Source organism: Oncorhynchus masou, chromosome 30, assembly GCF_036934945.1.
Source record: "Oncorhynchus masou masou isolate Uvic2021 chromosome 30, UVic_Omas_1.1, whole genome shotgun sequence".
Classification (NCBI taxonomy): domain Eukaryota; kingdom Metazoa; phylum Chordata; class Actinopteri; order Salmoniformes; family Salmonidae; genus Oncorhynchus; species Oncorhynchus masou.
This window is the reverse complement of record NC_088241.1, coordinates 9,737,679-9,761,736: the sequence shown is the minus strand read 5'-3', so window position 1 is coordinate 9,761,736 and position 24,058 is coordinate 9,737,679. Positions and strand designations below refer to the sequence as shown.

At 43.4% G+C, this 24,058-nt stretch overlaps 1 protein-coding gene across 3 annotated transcripts in view; it reads right to left on the bottom strand.

Annotated features, from left to right (window-relative positions):
* Nucleotides 1-3,624: 3,624 nt before the first annotated feature.
* st14 (ST14 transmembrane serine protease matriptase) overlaps nucleotides 3,625-24,058 on the bottom strand; it is a 31,744-nt gene continuing 11,310 nt past the window's right edge. For all 3 annotated transcript variants that reach the window (XM_064947894.1, XM_064947893.1, XM_064947895.1), the window contains 18 exons: nucleotides 21,375-21,522; nucleotides 20,487-20,647; nucleotides 18,826-18,896; nucleotides 18,363-18,532; nucleotides 17,369-17,404; nucleotides 16,627-16,858; nucleotides 14,681-14,820; nucleotides 14,463-14,566; nucleotides 13,854-13,963; nucleotides 13,563-13,693; nucleotides 12,859-12,963; nucleotides 12,288-12,395; nucleotides 11,840-11,953; nucleotides 11,320-11,439; nucleotides 10,585-10,765; nucleotides 8,854-9,122; nucleotides 6,376-6,512; nucleotides 3,625-6,201 (listed from right to left, as the gene is read on the bottom strand). In XM_064947894.1, coding sequence (XP_064803966.1) covers nucleotides 6,040-6,201; nucleotides 6,376-6,512; nucleotides 8,854-9,122; nucleotides 10,585-10,765; nucleotides 11,320-11,439; nucleotides 11,840-11,953; nucleotides 12,288-12,395; nucleotides 12,859-12,963; nucleotides 13,563-13,693; nucleotides 13,854-13,963; nucleotides 14,463-14,566; nucleotides 14,681-14,820; nucleotides 16,627-16,858; nucleotides 17,369-17,404; nucleotides 18,363-18,532; nucleotides 18,826-18,896; nucleotides 20,487-20,647; nucleotides 21,375-21,471 — 2,448 coding nt within the window. In that variant the 5' untranslated portion in view covers nucleotides 21,472-21,522 and the 3' untranslated portion in view covers nucleotides 3,625-6,039. The remainder of the gene's footprint in view (nucleotides 6,202-6,375; nucleotides 6,513-8,853; nucleotides 9,123-10,584; nucleotides 10,766-11,319; nucleotides 11,440-11,839; nucleotides 11,954-12,287; nucleotides 12,396-12,858; nucleotides 12,964-13,562; nucleotides 13,694-13,853; nucleotides 13,964-14,462; nucleotides 14,567-14,680; nucleotides 14,821-16,626; nucleotides 16,859-17,368; nucleotides 17,405-18,362; nucleotides 18,533-18,825; nucleotides 18,897-20,486; nucleotides 20,648-21,374; nucleotides 21,523-24,058) is intronic.

Genomic DNA, 24,058 nt, shown 5'->3' with positions numbered 1-24,058 from the left:
TACTGACTTGCCTAGTTAAATAAAGGTAAAATTAAAACAATTATAGAGACACGAATCAGTCAATTACAAATGGAGGTAATTGACATGCAGAAGATTCAGGTAAAGTATGTTTATTGTCTAGGATTCATAAATATTTTACATAAAAATGAGGAATACAAAAAAATATATCTTCAACCTTTAACAATTAAAATCTCTTCAGCACTTCATCATTTACAAACATAATGGAGATCTTTGGGTTTTCAAGTCACAGTAAATGTACAAACACAAGACAAAACAGAGTGAAAGAAAACCAATGAAGAATCTGAACAGTTAAAAGCAGGACCAAGATTGTCCAACAAGAAGTCAACTGTTTGAGAGGGATGAGATGAACTCATTGTGTTGCTCCGTGCAAACAGCTAAACCCAATAGATTTTCTTGAGCTGCCGTGTGTAGGGGAGTGAAGACCCGAATCACCCTCAGCTCAACTGGCAAATGGAGACCATTTTAGCTAGCCTGTATATGGGGTTCTCATAGAATACTAATGTGAGTAAAATGGCCAAGCATCAATAGGAATTGATAGGAACCTCCAAATTGCACTGTGCCCATTGACCCTCAGAGAGGAAGAGGCGAAGCGAGAGGTTTTACTCTGGTCAAAATCTGTCCACGAAAATAAGTCCATGAGGTGTCGAATTTGGTCAACAAACATTTTATTGCTAATTTTCTACGTGCCTCTTATTTGATCAAATATACGTTTTGTAATACTTTGGTTATTACGAATGCACTGATATAAGTGGAAGCATGTGGCCTTTCTGCAACTTTCCCAAAACAACTTTATATACGAATTGTGATAGATATAACCCCTGTATCATGGGCATTGCCATTGAGGGCTTCCACTATTTTAAATTAGTCAACTGGGTGGAGATTCGAGAGTTGGGAGCGATCATCCAATGAAAAAGAAAATTGACTACTTTAAAATGGAGATAGCGAGGTTTGAACAGTATACGGTATCCCAGGGCATTTAGAAATACGATCGGTATGATTTTCCAATTGAGTTGTTGTTGAATATTTGTACTTCTTAAATAAATATCTGCATTCAACTTATGCACTAGGTAATAGATAAAGCAGATCGCATTCATCATTTCCCATAACATTATTTTTCACTATGAAGCATACATGTACTAGTTTCACAAAACAGCTGTTTGAGCCAGTCAAGTGCTTATTAACAAGAAAAGTGCTTGTTAACAAGAAAACAGGAGCTTTGTGAGATGATTCACTCCTGCTTCACCATTTCCTGGTTGCTAAAACTAAATAATTGCCTAATTTCAGTTTGTGTGACAAACAAAATAAGATAGTATAGTGCAGAGAATCATTGCACCATCTGTGAAATATACAGCATTTTCCATAACCAAGAATATTGTTTCAGTGGTTTGATGCTGTTATACAAAACGGAAAGTTGGAGAAAAAAACAAAACTTAATAACGAGAAGCATAGAAATAGCCCACATAGAACAGGTCTACCGCTTCTTAGACTTGCTTTCAAGCAGAATGATCGATCTATAACTCACATTTATGTGAATTTGATCAGGTACCCAAAAAAGTAAATATTTCCATTTTAAGTGGTGGTCAAATTACATGAAATGTACTGTTCGCCAGTTAGAGATCTTATTACTATTAAGTTAACGAAGACGTACCAAATACATTATTTCCAGGTTTTGCTAACTTGATAATGCTAAGTGGCTAACATTAGCTTAAAAGATCAAGCTTCCTGGTAACAGCAGCAGACAATCCCCTCCTGGACTAAGATCCCTGTGGTCTAAAATTAGTATTGTGGTCTGAAAACTGCACTTTGAGATACTGTTGAAGTCAGAAGTTTACATAGACCTCAGCCAAATACATTTAAACTCAGGTTTTCACAATTCCTGACATTTAACCCTAGGAAAAATGCCTCTCTTACATCAGTTAGGATCACCACTTTCATTTCAGCTTGTATTTCTTTCATCACATTCCCAATGGGTCAGAAGCTTACATACACTCAATTAGTATTTAGTAGCATTGCCTTTAAATTGTTTAACTTGGGTCAAACGTTCCAGGTAGCGTTCCCACAATAGATTGGGTTAATCTTGGCACATTCCTCCTGACAGAGCTCAATTCTATAGGATTGAGGTCAAGGCTTTGTGATGGCCACTTCAATACCTTGACTTTGTTGTACTTAAGCCATTTTGACACATCTTTGGAAGTATGCTTGGGGTCATTGTCCATTTGGAAGACCCATTTGCGAAAAAGCTTTAACTTCCTGACTGATGTCTTGAGATGTTGCTTCAATATATCATTATCCTGCCTCATCATGCCATCTATTTTGTGAAGTGCACCAGTCCCTCCTGCAGCAAAGCACCCCCACAACATGATGCGGCAACCCAGTGCTTCACGGTTGGCATGGTGTTCTTCGACTTGCAAGCCTCCCCCTTTTTCCTCCAAAACAGAATTATGGTCATTATGGCCAAACAGTTCTATTTTTGTTTCATCAGACCAGAGGACATTTCTCCAAAAAGTACAATCTTTGTCCCCATGTGCAGTTTGAAACCGTAGTCTGGCTTTTTTATGGCGGTTTTGGAGCAGTGGCTCCTTCCTTGCTGAGCGGCCTTTCAGGTTATATCGATATAGGACTCGTTTTACTGTGGATATAGATACTTTTGTGCCGGTTTCCTCCAGCATCTTCACAAGGTCCTTCACTGTTGTTCGGAGATTGATTTGCACTTGTCGCACCAAAGTACATTCATCTCTAGGAGACAGAACGAGTCTCCTTCCTGAGCAGTATAATGGTTGCGTCGTCCCATGGTTTTTATACTTGCGTACTATTGTTTGTACAGATGAAAGTGGTAAATTCAGGCGTTTGGCAATTGCTCCCAAGGATAAACTAAACTCGTGGAGATCTACACATTTTTTTCTGAGATCTTAGCTGATTTCTGTTGATTTTCTTATGGTGTCAAGCAAAGAGGCACTGATTTTTAAGGTAGGCCTTGAAATACATCCACAGGCACACCGGATTTAACAAAGAAAAATAATATAAATTGCACTGCTGGTAATATTGTATATCCCGGGATGGCACAGTATGAAGGTATAGAAATCTGGATACCGCCCAACCCTAGAGATAGCATGGGAAGCACCATTGATACGTGTGTGAACAGACACTATAGTGGCACAGATTCCAAGATGAGTCATACATCTATCTCTATGGCCTGTTGTGCACAAACACACGTATTGACATTTTCCACATTGTGTTATTTTCTGATTTTAAAATGTATTAAATTGTGATTGTGTCACTAGCCTACGCACAATATTCCATAATAAAGTGGATTTATGTTTTTAGAAATGAAAAGGTGAAATGTCTAGAGTCAATAAGTATTCAACCACAAAGACCAGGGAGGATTTCCAATGCCTCGCAGAGGGGCACCTATTGGTAGATGGGTGTAAAAAAAAATAAAAAAAATTAAAAAGCAGACTATCCCTTTGAGCATGGTGAAGTTAGTAATTACACTTTGGATGGTGTATCAATATACCCAGGCACTAGAAATATACAGGCATCCTTCCTAACTCAGTTGCCAGAGAGGAAGGAAACCGCTCAGGAATTTCACCACGAGGCCAATGGTGACTTTAAAATAGTTAGAGTTTAATGGCTATGACAGGAGAAAACTGTGGATGGCTCACCAACATTGTAGTTACTCCACCATACTAACCTAAATGACAGACTGAAAAGAAGAAAGCCTGTACAGAATAAAAATACTACAAAATATTGGAAAACATGCATCCAGTTTGCAATAAGGCACTAAAGTAAAACTGCAAAAAAAATGTGGCAAAGAAATTAAATGCACACTACCGTTCAAAAGTTTGGGGTCACTGGGAAATGTCCTTGTTTGCGAAAGAAACACATTTTTTTGTTCATTAAAGTAACATAAAATTGATCAGAAATACAGTGTAGACATTGTTAATGTTGTAAATGACTATGGTAGCTGGAAACGGCTGTTTTTTTATGGAATATCTACATAGGCGTACAGAGGCCCATCACAATCAGCAACCATCACTCCTGTGTTCCAATGGCATGTTGTAATAGCTAATCCAAGTTTATAATTTTATAAAAGCAAATTGATCATTATAAAGCCCCTTTGCAATTATGTTAGCACAGCTGAAAACTGTTGTGCTCATTAACAAACAAACCGTCCTTCTTTAGACTAGTTGAGTATCTGGAGCATCAACATTTGTGGGTTCGATTACAGACTCAAAATGGCCAGAAACAAATAACTTTCTTCTGAAACGCGCCAGTCGATTCTTGTTCTGGAAAATGAAGGCTATTCCATGCGAGAAATTGTCAAGAAACTGAAGATTTCGTGCAATGCTGTGTACTACTCCCTTCACAGAACTGCGCAAACTGGATCTAACCAGAATAGAAAGAGTGGGAGGCCCTGGTGCACAACTGAGCAAGAGGACAAGTACATTAGTGTCTAGTTTGAGAAAAACACCTCAAGTCCTCAACTGGCAGTTTAATGTAATAGTACACGCAAAACACCAGTCTAAACGTTAACAGTGAAGAGGCGACTCAGGGATGCCGGCCATAAAAAAAATCTGCCTTTCCAACTTCAATAGTAATTTACAACATTAACAATGTCTACACTGTGTTTCTGATCAATTTGATGCCATTTTAAATGGACAAAAAAAATGTGCTTTTCTTTCAAAAACAAGGAAATTTCTAAGTGACCCAAACTTTTGAACGGTAGTGTATATCCTGAATACAAAGAGTTAAGTTTGGGGCAAATCCAACAACACTGAGTAACACTTCATATTTTCAAGCATCATGGGTATGCTTGTCATTTGGATAGAGCTTGGGAGTTTTTTTTTTGGGGGGGGGACACAAAATGGAAGAGCGCTAGTCAAAATCCTAGAAGATAACCTGCTTCAGTCTGCTTTCCAACAGACACTCGGAGACAAATTCACCTTTCAGCAGGACAATAACCTAAAACACAAGACCAAATATACACTGAAGTTGCTTACCAAGATGACAGTTTTAAATTAAAATAGACTTGAAAACCTATGGCAAGACTTGAAGATGGCTGTCCAGTAATGATCAACAACCAACTTGAAAGAGTTTGAAGAATTTTGAAAAGAATAATGTGCAAATATTGTACAATACAGATGTGGAAACCTCATTAGGGACTTACCAAGAAAGACTCGCAGTTGTAATCCCTACCGAAGGTGATTATAACATGATTTTACTCAGGGGTGTGAATATACATATGTAAATGAGATATTTCTGTACAAACATTTCTAAAAATAGGTTTTCACGTTGTCATCATGGGGTATTGTGTATAGATGGGTGATGTTAGTTTATATTTAATCCCTTTGTAATTCAGGCTGTAACAAAATGTGGAATTAATATCACCGGTATCACACTGACTTATAAAACATTCCATGTTCTTGTCAAGGCACTTTAAGTGAAAATTGGCAGGTGAAAACAGCTGGGAAAGAAATACATTGTAAAAATACAACTAACTATTCTACTTCTGTTCCAATTCTAATTCCCTCAGTTAATTTGGTATGTCTGTCTAACAGAAGATGTGATCTCACATCATAGCAATGGCGGAGATTTGGCAAATACTGTACCACTTAAAAACAAAGTGCATCTTCAAAATATACATCTTCCATTATTTACACTGGGTGAATATTAATCAAACCAGTGGAACATGACATGATTGATGGAGGTGCAGGAGTCTTGCTGCTTCTCGGAGCCTTTGAGAACCAGGGTTGCATCAGTACAGCATAAAAACATTGAAAAATCTAATCCAAAACCCATTTGAAATCATTCATCTGAGCAGTAGCTAGCCCCATGCAGGCCCTCAGTGGGTGTCGGAGGCTGGTTGAGGCTGGCTAGATGGATAGATAGCTCTGGTCATCATGGGGGGACTTGTCCTCAATCAGACTCAATGTTCCATATTCCTTATTTTTTTGTCTTGTTCTGTCAGACCCCCAAACTGTCTACCCGCTGTCCCTCCCCCTCCCCCGTGTTCCATCATCAAACCCCCGTGTTCTTGCGGATCCAGTCTCTCAGCTTGGTGACACGCGAGTAGACGCCGGGCTTGTTCCGACGAGCGCAGCCCTCACCCCAGCTCACGATGCCTGCCTGGAACCACATCCCACTTTCCTCGAAGCACACCAGGGGACCCCCCGAGTCTCCCTAGTGACGAGAGCAACAGAGGACAGAGACATTACATTGGGCACAAAGGAAACGTGTTTAGGAGTGTTTTAAGACGTAGGTGTATGCCATATGTTTCTGTTTATAATTGCAAGTTTTTGTATTGTGTGTAGTATGTAGAGTGATAATGTAGCCTGCCATGCGTATCCCTCCCACCTGACAGGCGTCAACCCCTCCAGACAGGAAGCCGGAGCAGAGCATCCTGGATGTGACCTGACCCTCGGTGACCACGTTACACACCGTGTCGTTAATGATCTTCACCTCTGCCTTCTGCAGCAGCCGTGCTATGGCACCTGACCGCCACGAGAAAGAGAGGACACGTGGTTATAACTAGCAGGACACGTCCTTCATGTCCACTAGCTACTGCCTACAACCCAGGTGCTAATGAGTTGGCTTTGGGTTGGCTAATGGGCAGTTAAGAGATTCCTCAAGAGGGAGAGAGAGGGAGGAGGTCTGGTATGAAATATGGGTTAGAAAGAAGGTGTAATGAAAGAGGGATGATAGGAAAAAGATGTGGGAGAGATGAAGGGAACAAGAGGAATGACATGAGAGAGATGAGGAAAATATTAGGATGAAAGATGAGGGAGAAGGAATGGGAACGGGGTGACAGAAGACAGGGACGTCATGAGAGATGAAGGGAGACAGAGCGGGATGTCATGAATGGGAGAGATGAGGGTTGAGAATGAAAATGGGGAGCGGGTGAGGGAAGACTGACGTCAGGAGGAGAGAGGGATGAAGGGAAGAGAAGGATGCCATGGCGATGAAGGGAAAGACACCGTGATGGGAGAGATGAGAGGGATGAAGAGGGAGGGAAGGAGAGAAAGCGCGAGGTATGTCAAGATGAGGGAAGCGCAGAATGCCAAGAAGAAAGAGAGATATAAAAGGTGTGTGTATATATATATATATATATATCTCACAGAGGAGTTATATAACACACCTGAGTGAGTCAAATACTATGCCAAATGGTTAGTATGTGAGGTGAGCTGATTCAGCACTTTCTTGGACTTTCCCACCGTCTCTTGGCTCCTTTCCTTTCAAACGAAATCAAGTGCAGCGCGAGCATATGAAATACTTGACCTAATGCACAGTATTTGACCCAAGTCTGCCGTATGAGAACAGTAGTGCTGGTCTAGATGAGACCTTTAATACTAAATCAAGCACAGCTCAACTATCTTAAAGTATTCAACATGTATGACCTAGGAATGGGCATGAGTAATTGAGTACTCGAATGGATGTCAAAAATCAATTTTTAAACAGAGATTTTCGGTAGTGGGCATCTCTCTCCATGTACACTCTCCCGCCAATTCATGCTCAATCATTGTTTTCATGGTGTGAATTGTATGTGAAAATGTATGAATTCACAGCTATATCTCAAAAGTATCACAAGCAGTAAATGTAGGCTCCCGTTAATCATTGCAATTTCCCCATTAATCTAGAATGTTTGGTTAGGGTCATTTCTGTTAATTCAATGTATTAGTCCGGCATACCATTCTCCTTCTTGTAGTGGAGACACTGTTTTGAGAGGTCAAACTATGCGGTGATGATGAAGTTGTGGTTTATCAATCATATTTACCAGTTTTATGGCAACATGTCTGGTATCTCCGTCTTGTCAGTATTGCTCGCCTGCGCACAGATGTGGATTACTTAGGCCGAACACCGGGATAGGTGGTGGAGTTTAAACCCTTTCACCTGCGTTTTATGTTGGAAGTCGTGTTTTTTCTTCAATGGAGTGATCAGGGTTGAGCAACTACATCCTTCACAGAAAATACATTTGCACAACACATTCATCAGGAAATAGCTTCATTTTCATCAGATGACATGCGAAGTGCAACACTATTCGGCTAGCAGCCACACAATTAAATGAGCTTCCAATGAGTAAGGTCATTTTTTGCAAAAATGATGCATTGCCATCATATACATTTCTAGTGTTGTTTATCAGCTCCATTTCTTAATTGAATGTTTTATTTGAAGTTAATCTCGCATTTTACCAGAGAAAAGGAAGCTACGAGAAAAGTAGCTACAAATCAGTCAGAGTGCTGTCTGCTGACAGAATGCCAGTTGGTGAATTCTCAGAGTGAAGAAGCGCAAGTGAAGCAGTCTGATGCCGAGCATTTAGATCTGCGTTTAGAAATCGCAGTAAGATTATTTCCTTATGCGTTCTCTCTTTTATATGTTGCCACTGCTAGGCGAAGCCAGAGCCGAGCAGGTAATACAGCTCATTATAGTTTCAAATTAATGATTCTAAAATGGCACTTGGTTTTTTATTGACTGAATATACTAGGCTATATAGAACATGTTATCTGTGAAGGTTATGATAAATTAGGCATTTTTGCACGCTGTTGGCATGTAGATAAACATGCACATATTTTCCTCAAGTGTGTTCTAATATACCTTTTTAACTTTAATACTCTAGTACAAAAAAAGAATAATGATAGTACTCTTAACAGTAAAAACATTTCAAATGACCATCCCTAGTATGACCCAGTTCTGTAGCATGAAATAGAAGTAAATGCATGTTAACTCTGAACCCATGCACTAAATCAATTGCAACATTAGCATTTGGAACTATTCAACATATGTATTGTATATGACCTAGGTCTATAAGAACAACAGTGTAACTATATGATCGCCCACCTCCTTCGCGGAGAGTGCCCCAGCCTGTAACCCAACAGGACATGCCAGCAGGGAAGAGGTGGGAGCGTGCGGGTAGGCAGATGGGGTGGATGGTGTTGGTGAACTCCAGCGGCTGGCTCAGCTCCAGCAGGGCGATGTCGTAGTCATAGGTCATCTGGTTGTAGTCTGGGTGGGTGATAATGGTCTTCACCGAGCTTCTCTGAACAGCATCCTGCTTATACTGGTCCTGCATGCCACTGTACGTCTGCCAGTTGGAGGCCACGTGGTTTCTAGAGGCGGTGTGTGAGAGAGAAAGAGAGCATGGAATGTTAACATTATTCAGTTATTCTGCTGGCCTCTCTGCCTTTGAAATTTCACTTGAAAGTGTTTTTTTTTTTTTTTTTTTTTTTTTTTTTTACAAAGTACAAGAGTGGATAGAATTGATTGTGGGCATGTTAACCAGCCTACAGGGCCAAGGGCTGGCAGTCTTATCTGAAAGGGGCCAGTGTGGGGGCAGGCTTTTGCTCCGGCCAAAGCAGCAACACACCTAATTCAAATAATGAACTAATTAGTCTTTAATAAAGACTCAATTGATTGAATCGGCCGTGTAAGATTGAGTCTAAGATTGCCTACTGCTGCTATAGGATATGAGCTTGAGCTACTCCTATAGAGCCTCTCCACAGCATAAGAGAATGCTGTCTAAACACAAAGGAAGCCGTTTCTCTTCCAAGCTGACTGTGTGATTGTGAGAGGAACCAATGCTAGCAGCAGAACTCTGTAAATCTCTGTACTGTTCATGAAACTGCCGCAGTGCACAGCTACATTATCCCCTACAGTGGCTGGCTCTAAATGGAAAAGACCACATCCATCCCAACACAGCGGTGCCAGATCACACTCTAGTGCAGGGATAGTGCTCCACCTACTGGCAGCCCAGCTAATTACACACAGTATATACACACTATAAAGCTGCTTCGATGTAAATGTGGCCCTGAAGCATCTCTTCTAAACAGTATAATCAAGGGGTAATTTCTCAGTCCTTGTGCTGTGGATCAAAACTCCTGTGTTGTGTAAAGCACCGTTTACCCATCATACTCGCAGGGCTCTGTTCAATCCGCATTGAGGAAATTCAGCTTTACAGCGTGATTGAAATGTAAAGGCAATGTTTCCACTTTAGTGGAGAATGCATTCATGGTAAACGCTGCACATGTTGGCTCAATACCTTTACATTTCTATTGTGGAACCTGGAACTCTTCAGCTTTACAGATTGAAGAGCCCCTTTGTTCATTTAATACTAACAGGATCCCTAAAACGATGTCCTCTGGAATAATGAATAATAATAATAACGAGAATGGGGCACCAACAAACTAAGTTAACTCAGTGAAGTAGATGAACGACAGCAGAGTGGCCATAAACTACCCCCAAGCATGGGAAAGGAAAAAAAAAGTTGTTTGAAAGCAGAGTAGAGGGAGGTGGGAGATAGAGGCGAGAGGGGGCCATGTACACATACAGGGCTGGATATTTTGAAAGAAGCTTCAGTACAGGTAAAGAAGTCATAAACTACCCACAGGCATGGCGGGATAGACAGACCTAAAAAAAGAGGCATAGAGAACAAAAGCGAGGCGGAGGGAAGGATGAAGGGAGGACATTTGAAACAATAGGAAGGACAACCTGCAGAGAGGCAGGAGGAGCAGAGAGGAAGGAAGGAAGGAAGAGTAAGGAAGGAGGAGCAGTGGTTGTGTATGTGGAACTCACTCAGGGCTGATGGTCTTGAAGCAGTGGGCGGCAGACAGGAGCCAGCGGTTGGAGATGATTGACGCGCCACACACATGCCCACGGGTCTGGAAGTGCAGGCTCACCTGCCAGGGCCACTCCCCCAGCTGCGCATTCTCCCCGCCCACAATACGGTTAAGCTTGTATGGCCGGATGCCACAGTCTATTGGAAGGTATGTCGGAGAGGAAGAGTGAGACAAGCGTTAATGAACAGAGAGAAGAGGAGGAGAAAATAACTTCAACTTGACACCGCAGCCTTGGCGCTGAACCGCACGGCTCGTTGAAATTATAATAAGGTACCGACATTTGCTTATCACAAAAACACTGCCAGACCCCGAGGCTTGTAGGAAAGGAAAAACACAAAAATATTCACACAGATGTCAATAGTTCTCCAAAGAAGAATGAAATAAATAAAAGTGCTGGATGGAGGCCCTCCGGCTTGTTTGGTGCTCTGTAGACAAGTAGCCAGTCATACGTTATCCCAGCCCCACTACCCTTCTGTCCTGTAGCTCACTGTTCGGAGTGACAATGATACATTTACAACTGGTTTCATGTGCTAGTCGAGGTTTTTGCATCAAACAGGAGTTCTAAAAGTACATGCTAACTCATGGATGTTTTCACAAAGACAGAGAGAGATGCCCAGAGAATAGGAAGCGAGTGTAGAGGTAAATGAGGAGGAGGAATGAAAGAGCTTGCTGCTGGGTTGTCTTGTCTTACCGCAGCCCTCCTCATCTGATTCGTCTGTGCAGTCTTTGACCCGGTCACACTCAGCGTTCACCTTGTTCACACATGCCTCGTTCTTACACTTAAAGCTGAAGTCAGAGCAGATACCAGAAGCTGCACAGAGAGAGACGTGGATAAAAATGTAAAATAAAAAGTCAAAACCCACAAAGAGATCATAAGACAACACATTTCTGATATTTAAAAAAATCCCATTTTTCATAAACCTATTTCAGTGCTTGGCCAGGTTTGATGAAAAAGACACTCCAAATCAGTCAGGCATTAGAATGCAGTGCACCATACATAGTGATGGTGCTGTGGTTAACATTGACTGGCTGTATTGATTGAGATGGTCGAGTCTAACATCCCACTTTATCCACAAAACTGAGATTGAAAAGGAGTGACAGGCTTTTAATGTGAGGAAAAGTGTGTGCAGCAGCATAAACATAGCTAATCTATGTCAAAAGAGAGGTGTGTCCTGTCACGCAATGAGTGAGTCTGGTGTGTGTTGACTTACAGACGGTACAGGAAGCCTCGTCACTCCCGTCTACACAGTCCATCTTAGTGTCACACACCACATCCTGAGGCAAACAGGTCCCGTCGCCACACCTCCACTCATTCTTAGCACAGCCTGGGAAAGGGGGGAGGAGAGAGAGACATTTTTACTGATGTGGTCAGACTGGATGCTTGCTCTCCCTCCATCTCTCCCCTGCTCTGTGTTTTAAAAGGCTGAATGCATTATACATGATTAAGAGTCTAGACAGAAGGCTGAGCAAATTGGGCAAGGCTTCCAACAAGCCACATTACTGATAAAGTAATGACCACACACAGCCGAGCTAGGAGCCAGTGTCCACCGATTAGTGCCTTTAATGTTAGCACAATTAGCATGGCATTAGCGGTCCGTATAGCCCGCAGACTGGCATTACATAGATAGAGAGGGTCTGGCCGACGAGAAGGCTACTCACTGCAGTGCTTCTCATCACTCTCGTCACCGCAGTCGTTGACACGGTCGCACACCCAGTACTTGGGCTTGCACATCCCATTGTCACAGGCAAACTGGTCCTTTTCACATTCTGAAAATAGCAAGAAGAAATGTCCAGTGTGTCAGAGGCTTCTATCACACAGACATGCACACACACAGGATTGTGAGAAGTATGTGTAGGGAGGGTTGAAGGGTCAGTGAGGAAGGGTTGAAGGGTCAGTGAGGAAGGGTTGAAGGGTCAGTGAGGAAGGGTTGAAGGGTCAGTGAGGAAGGGTTGAAGGGTCAGAGAAAGGGTTGAAGGGTCAGAGAAAGGGTTGAAGGGTCAGTGAGGAAGGGTTGAAGGGTCAGTGAGGAAGGGTTGAAGGGTCAGTGAGGAAGGGTTGAAGGGTCAGTGAGGAAGGGTTGAAGGGTCAGTGAGGAAGGGTTGAAGGGTCAGTGAGGAAGGGTTGAAGGGAGAAGAGAGGTAGGGAGGGGTGAACGTGAAGTGAGGGAAAAAGAGGGAGGGGAGTGAGGTAGGGGTGAGGTGAGGCCAAGCAAGGCCAGAATCTACTTACTGCAGTTCATTTCATCACTCATGTCCCCACAGTCATTCCAGCCATCACAATTCAGCTCCTTCTTGATACAGAACCCAGAGCCACAGGCAAACTGGTTGGGGCAAGCTGCACACAGTAACAGAATGGAGGGAATGAGGTAGGAAGGAGGGAGAGAGGGAGACAGGGGGAAGAGGCGAATGAGAGTGAGCGATGAGAGAGAGCGAGTGACAGAAGGCGTGTGAGGGAATGACAGTGTATTTCCGGCCCATCCGTCTTGTTGCAATCTGCTCGTCCCTATTGATCAAAGCAATTAGAAATCCATTATGGCCCAAACTCTGAAAGAGCAGCACTACAGAGGGTAGAGGGGACGAGGGGAGTGGAGGGGACAGACAGAGACTAGAAGTGCTCCTGACTGATAAAACAGACAATGAACACACTCTCATGGTGATTGGTGGACCTGTGATGTCAGAGCTGCAGTCTGTAAACCTCCATCATTGAACCGTCTCTGGCTGAGTGTCAGTCAGTGTGCCACTGGGTTTGGGGCACTAGTTCAGTTGTAATCGTCACTAAAACTCTGTCATATAGCAACTTTCACTTGAATAGCACCACCACTCCCATATCAGTTGCCATGGAGATTGAAAACAGCACCATAAAATGGTAACACCTTCATAGGACGTTTCATACAATCCAGAGTCATATATAAACAGCAGAGAGAAACCACTCACGGTTGGAAGGATCGTATGCGTTGTACTGAGCCTGGAAGCCTTTGTCTGTGAAGGACTCATCAGAGTGGAACATCACAGCCAGAGAGCTGGTGGTACTGGTAAGGGCCAGAGAAGACAGCTCCCCACAGTACCTGAAACAAAGCACACAACGTTTATTTGAGTGGAAATACTGGCATTGTATGTCAATGGAATGTGATGGTTTAAAGCAGAGGACACATTTCCTTTATCCTGTGATAATCAATAAAGTCATACTGTTCTATAGAGCTCCAGTAAGTAGAGGACAATTCTTACTTGGTGCCCATGACCTCTATGTAGTCTTTGTGACACACCCTGACGTCCACTCTCGGCTCCTTCATACGGAACATGGTGAACTTCACACGTACCTGCTTCCCTGCAGGGACCTGAGACAGGGTTGTGTTCATGTGAGTCCTAAGAGTTGGAAAATGCCACCACTATTCCCCTCTGCCCTGCTCCTTAGAGGTGCGCACTTGTTCCTTCCTCCTCATAGTTTCTAAATAAATGGTGTACAAAATATAGTGGTCCCTCAAGCCTGCTTACACCAATTCGATGATTTGTAATCCACAAGGGGAATGGGACCAAGTGGGAGGTGTAGGGAATTGGAACTCAAACTACAATAACAGAGAGAACACCTAACCCACCTCCTCCCCCAAGACACAAAGCCTTAAGGACTGCTGCTGCAATTGGACATATGAAGATGGAAGAGGTACTGAACAGCCTGGCTGACATTCTGCAGCCTCAGCATTCCCCTCATACAGAGCTATGGATGGTGCAGGAAAGAGGGGACAAGAGAGAGGGACCAGAGAGCGAAGGGGTAAATAGAGTGGTAACAGAGAGAGGGGGGGGGGGTAACAGAAGGGGCTATGATACAGGATCACCAACCTCGATGGTCCACTTGCAGTCCAGGGCTGGGGGATAGAAGCTGGGGTAATGGGGAGAGCTGAAGTTTCCCTGAGCATCACTCAGAACTCCTCCACAACTTTTGGCTAAAATGGGGTCATTAGAGTGTTCATCATGTTAACTTAGTGAAATATGGACTGTTTGACTGGCATTGTCATTGTACATCTTGGTAAGGGGATGACAGTGTGATGTTATCTTACATGTTGTTAGGGGGATGATTGAGTACTCTGCACTGAAGCCGGGCCTCTGGACAGCACTGTCGGTGATGAGGTTGATGAGCATGATGTTACTGGACGACACCACCTCCAGGGGATTGCTGGGAGGCCTCTGACCACACTTGCTATAGGAGGTGAGTCATACAGGAAATTGAGACAATCAATGTCAGGGCTGGGCAACACTGATCAAGGTGTGAGACTTCCATTCATTCACTGACAGAATGTGGTGCAGGCATGAACGGCATAAACCATCAGTATACCATCTACACTGTGTTGTTAAAGTGACATAGTACTCTTTTAATAAAACACATGAATCAGAAACCCAAAGGAGCCCATTAAATACATTTGAAATGTCTAAATAACTGTTGAGAACCCACATATCAAAAATCATTAAGTCAACTATTAAAGGGAAGAAAAATAGCCCTGCCCGCTCAGACACACAGCATTTCAAAGTCAAACAGGTGTGTTAGCGAAACGCTGCAAGAGCAGCACTACATCTACCTGCAGCAACGTAATGCCATTAGAAACTATTGTATTAAGGCTCTCATAAACCTGGTGTCACCTTGGATAAAGCTGATCGGCTGAGCAGCAATATAAAAATCTTATGCAGCGCCTGGCTACCCGCATTTGTTGGGCGAAGGGTTTGGAACTTGAAATTGCCTGCAGTATAGCCCCCACTGATTTGCACTCAGGTTGCCACAGTGGGGGAGAGAGAAGGCGACGGACGCCCACAGAGTCCACAACAGACAACCAACCACAATTACACACAGCAGCATGGCTGCTGGGTGGCACCCCTGGTAGATTGGAAAAGAGAGGTCCTTCTGAGCCAACTCAATCTCACTGAAGGTCCCCAATGTTAACAATGAAAGACGACGTGCTGGGCTAAATGCATCAGGATCCCAACAAGTGGCTAAAATCACCAATGATGTATTGGGAATGAAGTCCACAGCATTCGCTACACTTCAAAACGACCGTTTTCTCCCACGTTTTTCTATTCCCACTGGGGCCAAATACAAAGTGATGTTCCTGGGAATCCTGGAAAACTACATGACACACTTGTACTTTCTTTCCTCATTAAGTAAGCATATGTTGGTACTGGTAGTATGCATGTCTTGGTTGGACCCTAAATTAATAAAAGGTTGTAAACAAGTGGGATACACTGAGTGTACAAAACATTATGAACACCATCCTAATTTTGAGTTGTACCGCCCACTTTTGCCCACAGATGTTGGCCCATGTTGACTCCAATGTTTCCCACAGTCGTGTCAAGTTGACTGGATGTTCTTTGGGTGGTGGGCCATTCTTGATACACACAAGAAACTGTTGAACGTGAAAAACCCAGCAGCGTTGCAGTTCTTGACACAGTCAAACCCAGTGCGCCTGGCACCAACTACCATTCCCCGTTCAAAGGCACTTAAATCTTTTGTCCTGTCCATTCACCCACTGAATGACACACACAACCCATATTTCACTTTGCTTAAAAATCATTCTTTAACCTGTCTATGTATCTTGGTAGGATGAAGAATATATTATTTATTGTGCTAAAAGAAAGCAAGTTTGAAGTTGACTTCCTTATCGATTGGAAACAAACCCGCATTCTCGCAGCACAACAACCTATCAATTACACTTAGCCTAGACACCAGGTAACCACCTTCGATTGAACAAAGCCAATGTCTCACACAAATTTGCAATCTTACAATTGAATTCACTTGTCTGTGTATCACTGCTGATATTAAGATGGAGTTGGTCACAGATTTCCTTGGGCTGTGGAGAATATTGGCATTATGACAAACATTGGCCTGATTCAGCCTCTCTCATCACCATCCCGGTACTAGAGTCTTTAGCTCCATGAAATGCACTAATAAAAAAATCAATGCATTATTCATATTATTTATCATCATCATCACAGTAGTGGTTGTGAGAGCACTCACTGAGTGATGGCCTGGGACTCATCCGGACTGAGTGAGTCATATATGGACACAAAGTCATCGGAGCAGTCGTCCTCTATGTGAAAGTGGGAGAAGCGGACTGAGATGGCGTTCTGTTCCGGGGCTCTGATCTGCCACTGGCAGCGGGACTGGGCCGGGTACTGATCTGGAAAGCCTGGAGACTGGAAGCTCTGAGCTAAAGTGTTAGCCTCCAACCGGAAGAAACACTCGTAATCTGACGGGCAGGAAATGAACAGCATAACAGATTACATTAGTAGATGTACAGACATACAGGTACAGGAGCCCAACAAGGCTGTGGGTTTTCCCTGGTCAGCTCACATGCTAAGGAAGAACTTTAGACTCTCGAGTCCCAAAAGTGCAAACGCCAAGGCAGATGACATGTACTACACTGTTCATCATCCAGTGTCATATGTTGATGCAATGTCAACTATCAACTCTCATCTGAAATTAAATGTAACATGCGCAAAACCGTTTGAGGATTACGCCTCAACACAGAGGGTAAAGAAAGACGAGTGAAATAGACCAACATCCATTTTTATTCAGTAGTCCACTCATGTACTATATAGCCAGGGCTCTCAATCTCTTCATGAATGGAGCAGCAGCAGCATTATGTATCAAGCGGGGCAGGCATTCGTCACAGACTGGCAGCAGCGAGGTGAACATCTAGCGGGCTGGAAAATTACAGCAGCATGTGATTGAAACGGGAGACAGTGGGTTTACTCACCGGCTCTGGGGTTCCTGGCCATCCTGGGGTCTGTGCCTGGAGAGAAGGAGGGGGGGCAGAAGAGTGGTGGAGTAAGAGGGGGAGGGAGAAGGAGGAGAGAGAAAGGGGAAATGAGAGATAAGGGGGAGGGTTAAGAGAGTGTTACCTTACTGAGAGGCTGATAGTGTTTGATGCACGGGTGTATAATATTTGGGTTGCACTTTTACTGTTCCAATTCGCCGTACACACTGCTGTTGAGAGGGCTGCCAATGGAGGTTTTTTTACCCCCCCATTGCCCAGGGATACATCTCTGTCTAACCGTCTGACAGCCACATCAAACCATATAAACAGAAATCATTTTAAAAGAGAGCAAAACCACTAAGTCATATTGGGTGACCTTTTTTGAAATGCAATGTGAAGTAGACAGAAGCTAGAATAATGATAATGGCTAGAGCCAGGCAGCTAAAGGGCAGCCCAGGGGCCAACTACTGTAACGTCATTAGAGGACCCAAACTACATAAAGTGTCCAATCACTGATACAATACAAACAGAGTGGTGTCCCTTATACCTCCACGTTTTCTTATTAGGGCATGTCAGAGACATATACCTGGCATAGAACAGCCATTAATGCAGAAATCATATCAGATATGAATGCTTATGGAAGATGACAGAGGGGGCTTTCTTCAGACAATACATTTATCTTCATTAAACAGAACCCTTTAGTTGAGGGGAGGCCAACCCTGCATCTGGAGAGCTACTGGGTGCGCAGGCTTTTGATCCAACTCTGTTGCCCCTCATTCAGCTGATCAAGGTCCTGGTGAGCAGCCAATTAATAGAATGAAGGTTTTGGATTTGGGTTGAAGTGGAAGCTTGCAGGACTCAGAGTAACTCTCCAGGTGGGTGGGTCACTGCTTGCTTAGTTTAAACCCTAAGCATCTTAGGGTTTAACCCCTTGCCCCCAGAGACTAGACCACCTGGTTTGGTCTTGACTGGGTTGTACTAACTACTAACTCACGTGAGGCAGTGACTTGGCTGATGCGGAGGCTCTGGCCGGAGCGTTTGCCCTGCTCCCTGATGCCGTTCCACAGCACCTCCAAGACCCGCTCCTCAGAGAACTCTGGCAGTATCTCCAGGTCCGCTGCCGGGATGTCAAACTGGGTCCAGTAGTAGGCCAGCACCCCCTCACTGGAGAGAGAGGGGGACTTGAAGGAAGGAGTGGAAGACCAAACTATGCTGACTGAGGCCTTCATTGATCACTTCAACATTTCTATTGTGCAGGTTTGACCAAACCTCTCCTCAGGAACAGCTGGTGTTTTGAGTTGCTGCAATGGACGTTCCATTGTCCAAATCACACTTATCCAATAAGCATTTTCAAAGATTCATATTATGTAATAAACAAAGTGATCTCATGACTAGCTTTATGGCCAACTGTACATTACCAACATGCAGAAACTCCACATCCCAGAATGCTCTCCTACCTGAAGGCGGTCACCACAGATGTGGTGTAGTACTTGGAGAGGAACTCAACTTGTTTGTAGTTGCTCTTAAGCTGGTGAAAAAAGCCAACATAAAAATTAGCATTCACTAAGTCACCTGACAACCCATTTGCTGTTACCATGGCAAAGATATGGAGCCATGACCTCAGAGTTCAGCCGAATCCTCCATAAGGTTTAATTGATCAAGGTTACCATGGTGTTGGGAGTGCTCCAGGTATTGGCCAGTTCGTTACCAAGAAAAGCTTGTCTGCGAGTCTGCAATAAGGCCCCTGAGAACAAGTGTGTATGCTTGCATTCCAACTGCCTGCATGCCATGAATAACAGGGTTTCCATTGGAGATCCCATGGAGGACGAGTGCTTTCAGCTACAGATATGTGAAAGAAACTGGATATCTAATCCTAGCATGTTACTAATCATGCTGTCTATTCATAGTGTGTGTGTGTGTTAAACTCCAGTTCAGACTGTGAATAAGAACGCATGTAGCGGACATGCAATTATCAGGCTGGTAAATGTTAAATCCAAAAGGTACATTATAAAGGCAGTGTAGCTGAACTCACCTCAGCTCCCTGAAACAGACTGAAGAGAATAGTGAACGATCTTTATCTGTATAGACTCTGATAAGACCACATATTGAGAACCGAGAATTGGGCTGGAGACTTTTCAATGGACCACAATGGAGAAAGCCCATTAACAATTTCAGAGGAGAGCAAAATGAGTAATACACTGAAGTTGAACCCAGAAGTGTAGAATGTGATCCCATTGCAGTTTGCAGAGCTCAGACGAGAGACAGTGTCTCCTAAGTGTGGATTATTCAAAGCTGTTTCTAAGCACAAATAACATATTCTACAGCAGGTAACAGCAGACTACCAAGTCAATCACACAGCACCTCCAACATACAGAGAGGTGCAATGTTCCATCAAAAAGAAAGAGTGTTGGTTTCTGATTGGCTTTGTTAGTTCAGTTGTATATACTGTAGACCCAATCACCAACATATAATGACACTTTGCTCTACTGCATCTGCAATACACAGCCAGAGGAAGAACTGAATGTACCGAGCAGAGCGAATAATGGTGGGGGTGTGTTGTGTCACATTAATGCTCATTGAACAGTCATCTAGAATTCCATTCAGACCACCTTCCTTATACTGTCACTCATGCAGCCATACATTCTAAAGCAATGCCACACTGACCGGGGGTTTAGCAATAGCAGTTAATCATTGTCATGTTCCCAAGTGGCGATTCACACATCTCCATAACTCCAATGAAAGGAAATGTTGTTCGAGGAAATAACAGAGTAACTAAATGATGTTCTCTTCCAGTCCACCCACACAAATATGCCTTTAGCAATCTCCTTCCACCAGGAGAAAAACATGCTGTGGCAGATAGCTACAACAAACAAGAGAGAGAAACTGAATCTCAGTCAGTTCTAAACTCTGACACCTGACTTAATACCGTACCTGGCCTAAAGGGTATTGTGGGTGGAGGTTAACTTGGTAGAAGGGTATTGGGCCAGTCATCAACCTATCTATCAAAAGTTCAACTAATTTCAACTTTTGACGCAGGCAGGAAAATGATGAATCGTTTTTTTTTTTACAGAAAATCACCAGGACATGGTATCTGAGCCTAAACCTGGGTCAAACTCACTATCTCTTCCAGGTCATCTGCCAGCTTTTGGAACTCTGTGCTGGTGGGGTCCTCCAGATTCTGGTTGTAGGGCACGTTGTCCAGTTTCATGTGCCCGCTATACACTCGCTGAGCTGGGACACGCTTCATACTTATGGTGGCCGCAGACTCCCTGCCTTTGACTGAGGGAAAGAGAGTGGGGAGAGCAAGTCATTTAATAAAATTCTACATGCAACACCAATGCCTCCTCATAAACTTCCGGAAATGGTTAATAAAAAGAGAACAGGGATTTAGGAGAATTAGAAGTTTGTTTATCTTTTGATTATCTCTCTGTGAAAGCCTCTGATCAGGCTGTAGAGTGAGCGTGTGTGTGACTGTCAGGATGTTTTGTCTACTCTGCACCGCGCCACTTTACTCCCCTGAATTATTAACACCAACCAAATTAAGGCCTGGCAAACAGGTTATCAATGTCAAATTAAAAACTTCCAAACTTCACACTTAATTTGGATATTTGTATCTAATGTCTAGGCCATCAAAGCAGCAGTCAGGCAGCGCCAGTGAATGTGAAATCTCCTGGGTGGACCCTGTAGATGGCAGGTTTAGAATGGCCAATTGCAGTTGGCTAGGGCTGCCAACTCAAACTCAAGTCTTTCCGGGTAGATTATAAAAAGCTGTTTGCCATTATTTACATTTCAGGTATCAATTTTATATTCAGACATTAGAAGAAACAAACCTCCCAGAATACTCCAGGCCAAACTGAGAGGGTAGGAAATTAGCAACATTAGTACAGTTGGAGTTATTGAGCCACTTTGGGGCATCCTTTGCATTTTCACTTAGACTGAGTGATAGTACCTAGTCTATGATTATTACATGCATTAGTCTCAGACTACATAGTAAAGTTGTACTCACTAACAAAGAGCCAGATGAGGATTCCTGTCACGGCTGCCAAGATAAGCAGAGTGATGAGGACTCCCACTATCACTCCAGTCTTCTTCTTCGATGCCATCTTCTCTTTGTTATCCAGGAAGGTGACCTGCTCATGCCGCCCGTTCTGCCCCTAGGTAGACAGAGGCAAACCGACATAAAGAGGGAGATAAGTTCATTACTTACCTACAGTTATATGATGGGATTACTAATACTCAAGACGTAGGAGTACAATAACATATCCAGTGTAGTGTGTGAGTCACCTAACTTGGAGGACATGGACATTATGATCTCCTAACAGTGTTCAGTCTCTTCCTAAAATCATCCTGAAACTAAGTGCAAGACAGTACCTATAGCCACCTCCAGACTCCAGTCTTACCATACGAGTTGAAAATAATGACAGTGGACTTGTAAAAAGCTACAAAGGAAAAGCCTGTGACATCAACGAAGGCACTAGAAACAAAGTGCCAATTCTACTGTTCCTGGCATCAGAAAGTTCACATCGTCAATATTCGAATAGTAACAAAAAACTAAATGAAAGCTAAAATTCTGTGGCTCGGCAACAAAAATCAAGAAGCAACCGCAGCTGTATTATCCCGAAGATGAACTGATCCAAATCACTGTTCTCATCAGGAAGGGTTATGTATCACTAGTATAAACTATACCAAAATTCTAATTTCACAATGGAGGCTAAAGCATTTAAAAAGAGATGAGCGCAGAGAGACAGATGTCCTTGAGGTGCTGCCATGGAAGGTTCAGTGTGTGTCTTTCGGTGTAGTAGTCAGATGTGTGGTGTGTGTAGGTCAGCAGGGGAAAGACAGACAATTGCATTGTTTGTGAAACTGACCGCCATCTTGATCATCACCCTGTATTAGACTGACGGTGAATTGCAAAGACGGCAAACACGGATTCACACCATAACAATAACGTGTCTGTTTTACATTACTTATCATGTTTTTGTTTAGGGAGAATCACTAACAAGTTTAAACAGGCTCAGAACGAATCCTGACGTAAAAACAGGCCCAACCAGTTTAGTGACCTGAGAGCACACACGTTGCACGGCAGAGAAGACTTCCATGGCGCTCTGTATTCTGTATTATTCTTCACCTTCATTAAGGAACAGCCAACGGTGAGCAAGTACTTGGTGACATCAACAACAATACTCCCTAGCCACTGCCTCACCATGTCACTAAAATGTCAACAAAACAAAGGAGCTGATTGTGGACTTCAGGAAACAGCAGAGGGAGCACGTCCCTATCCACATCGACGGGACAGCAGCGGAGAAGGTGAAAAGCTTGAAGTTTCTCGGCGTACACATCATTGACAATCATAAATGGTCCACCCACACAGACAGGGGCTGTTGCACCTTCACCACACTAAGACCCACAACGTTTTACAGATGCACAATTGAGAGCATCCTGTTGTGCTGTATCACTGCCTGGTACGGCAACTATACCGCCCACAACCGCAGGGCTCTCCAGAGGGTGGTGTGGTCTGCACATACTGCTTTACTCATTTCATAGGTACAGTGCCTTCTGAAAGTATTCAGACCCCTCGACTTTCCACATTGTTACATTACTGCCTTATTCTAAAATGGATTTTAAAAATCCTCAGCAGTCTACACACAATCCCACAAAATGACAAAGCAAGAACATTTTGCAAATCTATTCAAATAAAAAACAAATACCTTATTTACATAAATATTCAGACCCTTTGCTATGAGACTCAAAATTGAGTTCATGTACATCCTGTTTCCATTGATCATCCTTGAGATGTTTCTTGAGATGGTAAATTCTATTGATTGGATAACATTTGGAAAGACACACACCTGTCTATATAATGTCCCACAGTTGATAGTGCATGTCAGAGCAAAAACCAAGCCATGAGGTTGAAGGAATTGTTCATAGATCCCCTAGACAGGATTGTGTCGGGGCACAGATCTGGGAAAGGGTAGAAAAACATTTCTGCAGCATTGAAGGTCCCTAAGAACACAGTGGCCTCCATCATTCTTAAATGGAAGAAGTTAGACACCATCAAGAGTCTTCCTAGAGCTGGCCACCCGGCCAAACTGAGCAATCGGGGGAGAAGGGCTTTGGACAGGGAGGTGACCAAGTACCCGACGGTCACTTTGACAGAGCTCCAGAGTTCCACTGTGGAGATTTGAGAACCTTCCAGAAGGACAACCATCTCTGCAGCACTCCACCAAATCAGGCCTTTATGGTAGAGTGGTCAGAATGAAGCAACTCAGTAAAAGGCACATGACAGCCCGCTTGGTGTTTGCCAAAAGGCACCTAAAGACTCTCAGACCATGAAAAACAAGATTCTCTGGTCTGATGAAACCAAGATTGAAATCTTTGGCCTGAATGCCAAGCGTCACATCTGGAGGAAACCTGGCACCATCCCTACGGTGAAGCAAGGTGGTGTCAGCATCATGAAAAAAAAAATGTGGGGATGTTTTTCAGTAGCAGGGACTGAGAGACTAGTCAGGATCGAGGCAAAGATGAAATGAGCAAAGTACAGAGAGATATTCAATGAAAACCTGCTCCAGAGCGCTCAGGACCTCAGACTGGGATGAAGGTTCACCTTCCAACAGGACAATGACCCTAAGCACACAGCCAAGACAACGCAGGAGTGACTTTGAGTGGCCCAGAACCCGATTCAACATCTCT